This window comes from Sinocyclocheilus grahami, unplaced genomic scaffold (genome assembly GCF_001515645.1).
Source record: "Sinocyclocheilus grahami isolate Dianchi unplaced genomic scaffold, SAMN03320097.WGS_v1.1 scaffold2991.1, whole genome shotgun sequence".
NCBI classification, from domain to species: Eukaryota; Metazoa; Chordata; class Actinopteri; order Cypriniformes; family Cyprinidae; genus Sinocyclocheilus; species Sinocyclocheilus grahami.
Window position 1 is genome coordinate 1 of NW_015508164.1, and position 2187 is coordinate 2187.

The following is a 2187-nucleotide window of genomic DNA, read 5'->3' on the forward strand; positions in this document are numbered from 1 at the left end:
CATGTATATACTGCAGCCGTCACTCTTTTCAGTGCCTAAAGGGGCAGTTCACCCAAAAATGGAAATTCTGTCATCATTTACTCACACTCACAGCAAAATACAGCTCATCTCTTTTTGTACATAAAATAAAAATCTATGCGAATTTAAACAATTCAAAGTAATCCATGCAACTCCAATTATTTAAATCAAATTTCTGGATTTCTTTACTGTTATTTCCTTTTTGAAGCTTAAAATATCTGGACCCCATTGACTATAAACAATGATATGTAGCCTACTTGGGCTCTAATGTTAGTTAGGTGAAAAATTGTTAACACACACACAAATGTATTAACATTAGCAAATCAAAATAAACCTATTAACAGTGATATAGTTATCAAGCACTGTAACTTATGTGGGTAACATTAGGAGTTATCACTCCCAAAACTTACAGTGTGTATATGGCCATTTAGATGCAGTTTTTAAATCACAATTCAGACTAGCACACCTAACCCGTGTCCTCACCTCCCTCATTTGCTTTGTCATCAGTTATTTCCACTGGGATCTAGGTATCTGAAGGTTAATTGTTTAACTGTTAAACAGAGCAGAGCTCAAAACTGATTAAATATTTCACGGCTCCAGTGGCGAAATGCAAGAACAATTTGATGTATAAAAATACAGCCCATTTGCAACAAGGTGTTGTATAGAATTGAGTGAGATTTGAGCTAAAAAAAAAAAAAATCCATAGAAGAACGCTAAAGATTTGTCACAGCATGTTGCATGGGGATTGGCGCTACAGTTGCACGCACACCAGTCATTCATACACAGACAACTCACGAAATAAAAAAAACTTTGACCAGAGAAATCCAAATACTGTATCTAGTTATCACAGAATGATCAAATGTCCAAGTTTTACTGCACAATCACCACTGCAGTACAGACAGATCTGTAAATTCTTCATGTAACATACAGAGCCCAATTTGACTTCAGGGTGAATCTGAAGCCAGAGCAAGATAAATATTTAGCTGTATCCGAGATGGTGATAAAATTAAAATACTGTTGGAATGAAAAGCTGATTTAATGGAGAAATGTGTGAAACTGCATCAATACTTTTACCAGTACACTAACTCCAAATCACTACAGCTATTGATGGTGCAAAGAGTAGTCCAGTTTTAACATCCTTCTATCATGCTGGCCAAATTGCTCACACACACACACACACACACCATCATCCAAGTCCTTTATTTTAGTCTCACTGGAGCACTGGCGGCTTTAATGTTGTTCCTAACTGTAAGTCCGCATTCACTTGGGAGATTTTTTTTTCTTTTTCTCTTACACCACTTTTCCATTCACCCTTCTTCCAGACTCCTTTACCAAAGCTGTCTTCCTGTGTATGTGGGCGGTGCGGATGGAACCTGTGACAATAAGAAACAAAATTATCCAATTAGAAGCAGGCAGGTTTAAAGACCAGAAATTTACAGAAGATAAGTGGTGTTTTATAAGTGGGAAAACACCTCTCAAGTGCATTACACGGAACATACAATCTGTCAGCACGTGAAGAGGCTGACTGTCAGTGCTCTCCAAACTGGTCCTCGCCATCTAGTGATGCCTTCGGCTTGCATAGTTGAGGTTTAAAAGACACTTAAAGGGTTAGTTCACCCAAAAATGAAAATTAGGCTGCGTTTTACTCACCCCCGATGCATCCTAGGTGTGTATGACTTTCTTCTTTCAGACGAATCCAGTCGGAGTTATATTAAAAATTGTCTTTGATCTTCCAAGCTCTATCGTTGCACTCAGCTGGTGTTGCATTGCTTCTGTCCAAAAGACGTGAAATAAAAAGCACCCTTCCATAAAAAAAAAGCGTCTCACACGCCTCCAGGGGTGAACAAAGGCCTCCTGTAGCGAATCGATGTAATAATCACTGTAATAAATAATCACTTGAATCTAGCTTGCGCTCACTGTTGTAAAACGGAAGCAGTTCCGGGGGAATGACGTATGAGGTCAGCTTTGTGCATGCTCCGCTCAGAAGTGACGCACGTGGAAAGATCGAAACAAAACAATGGTCACTAATTAGAAGTACAAAACGAGGATTTGTAAAGAAGAATGTCGGAGGATTTCGGTATAAGTCAAGAGGAGACTGGTTTTCCTTTGCTGAAGTAAGGAAACTTTGCTTCTTTTGATCCTGTAAACAAATGTTGGTTTTCACGAGAC

General features: G+C 38.7%; 1 protein-coding gene across 1 annotated transcript in view; it reads right to left on the reverse strand.

The window, feature by feature from the left end:
- Positions 1-684: 684 nt before the first annotated feature.
- Positions 685-2187, reverse strand: part of LOC107575902 (G-protein coupled receptor family C group 5 member B-like) — a 21455-nt gene continuing 19952 nt past the window's right edge. Inside the window, exon 3 of the mRNA XM_016262217.1 lies at positions 685-1391. Within this exon, the coding sequence (XP_016117703.1) occupies positions 1347-1391 (45 nt within the window). The 3' untranslated portion in view covers positions 685-1346. The remainder of the gene's footprint in view (positions 1392-2187) is intronic.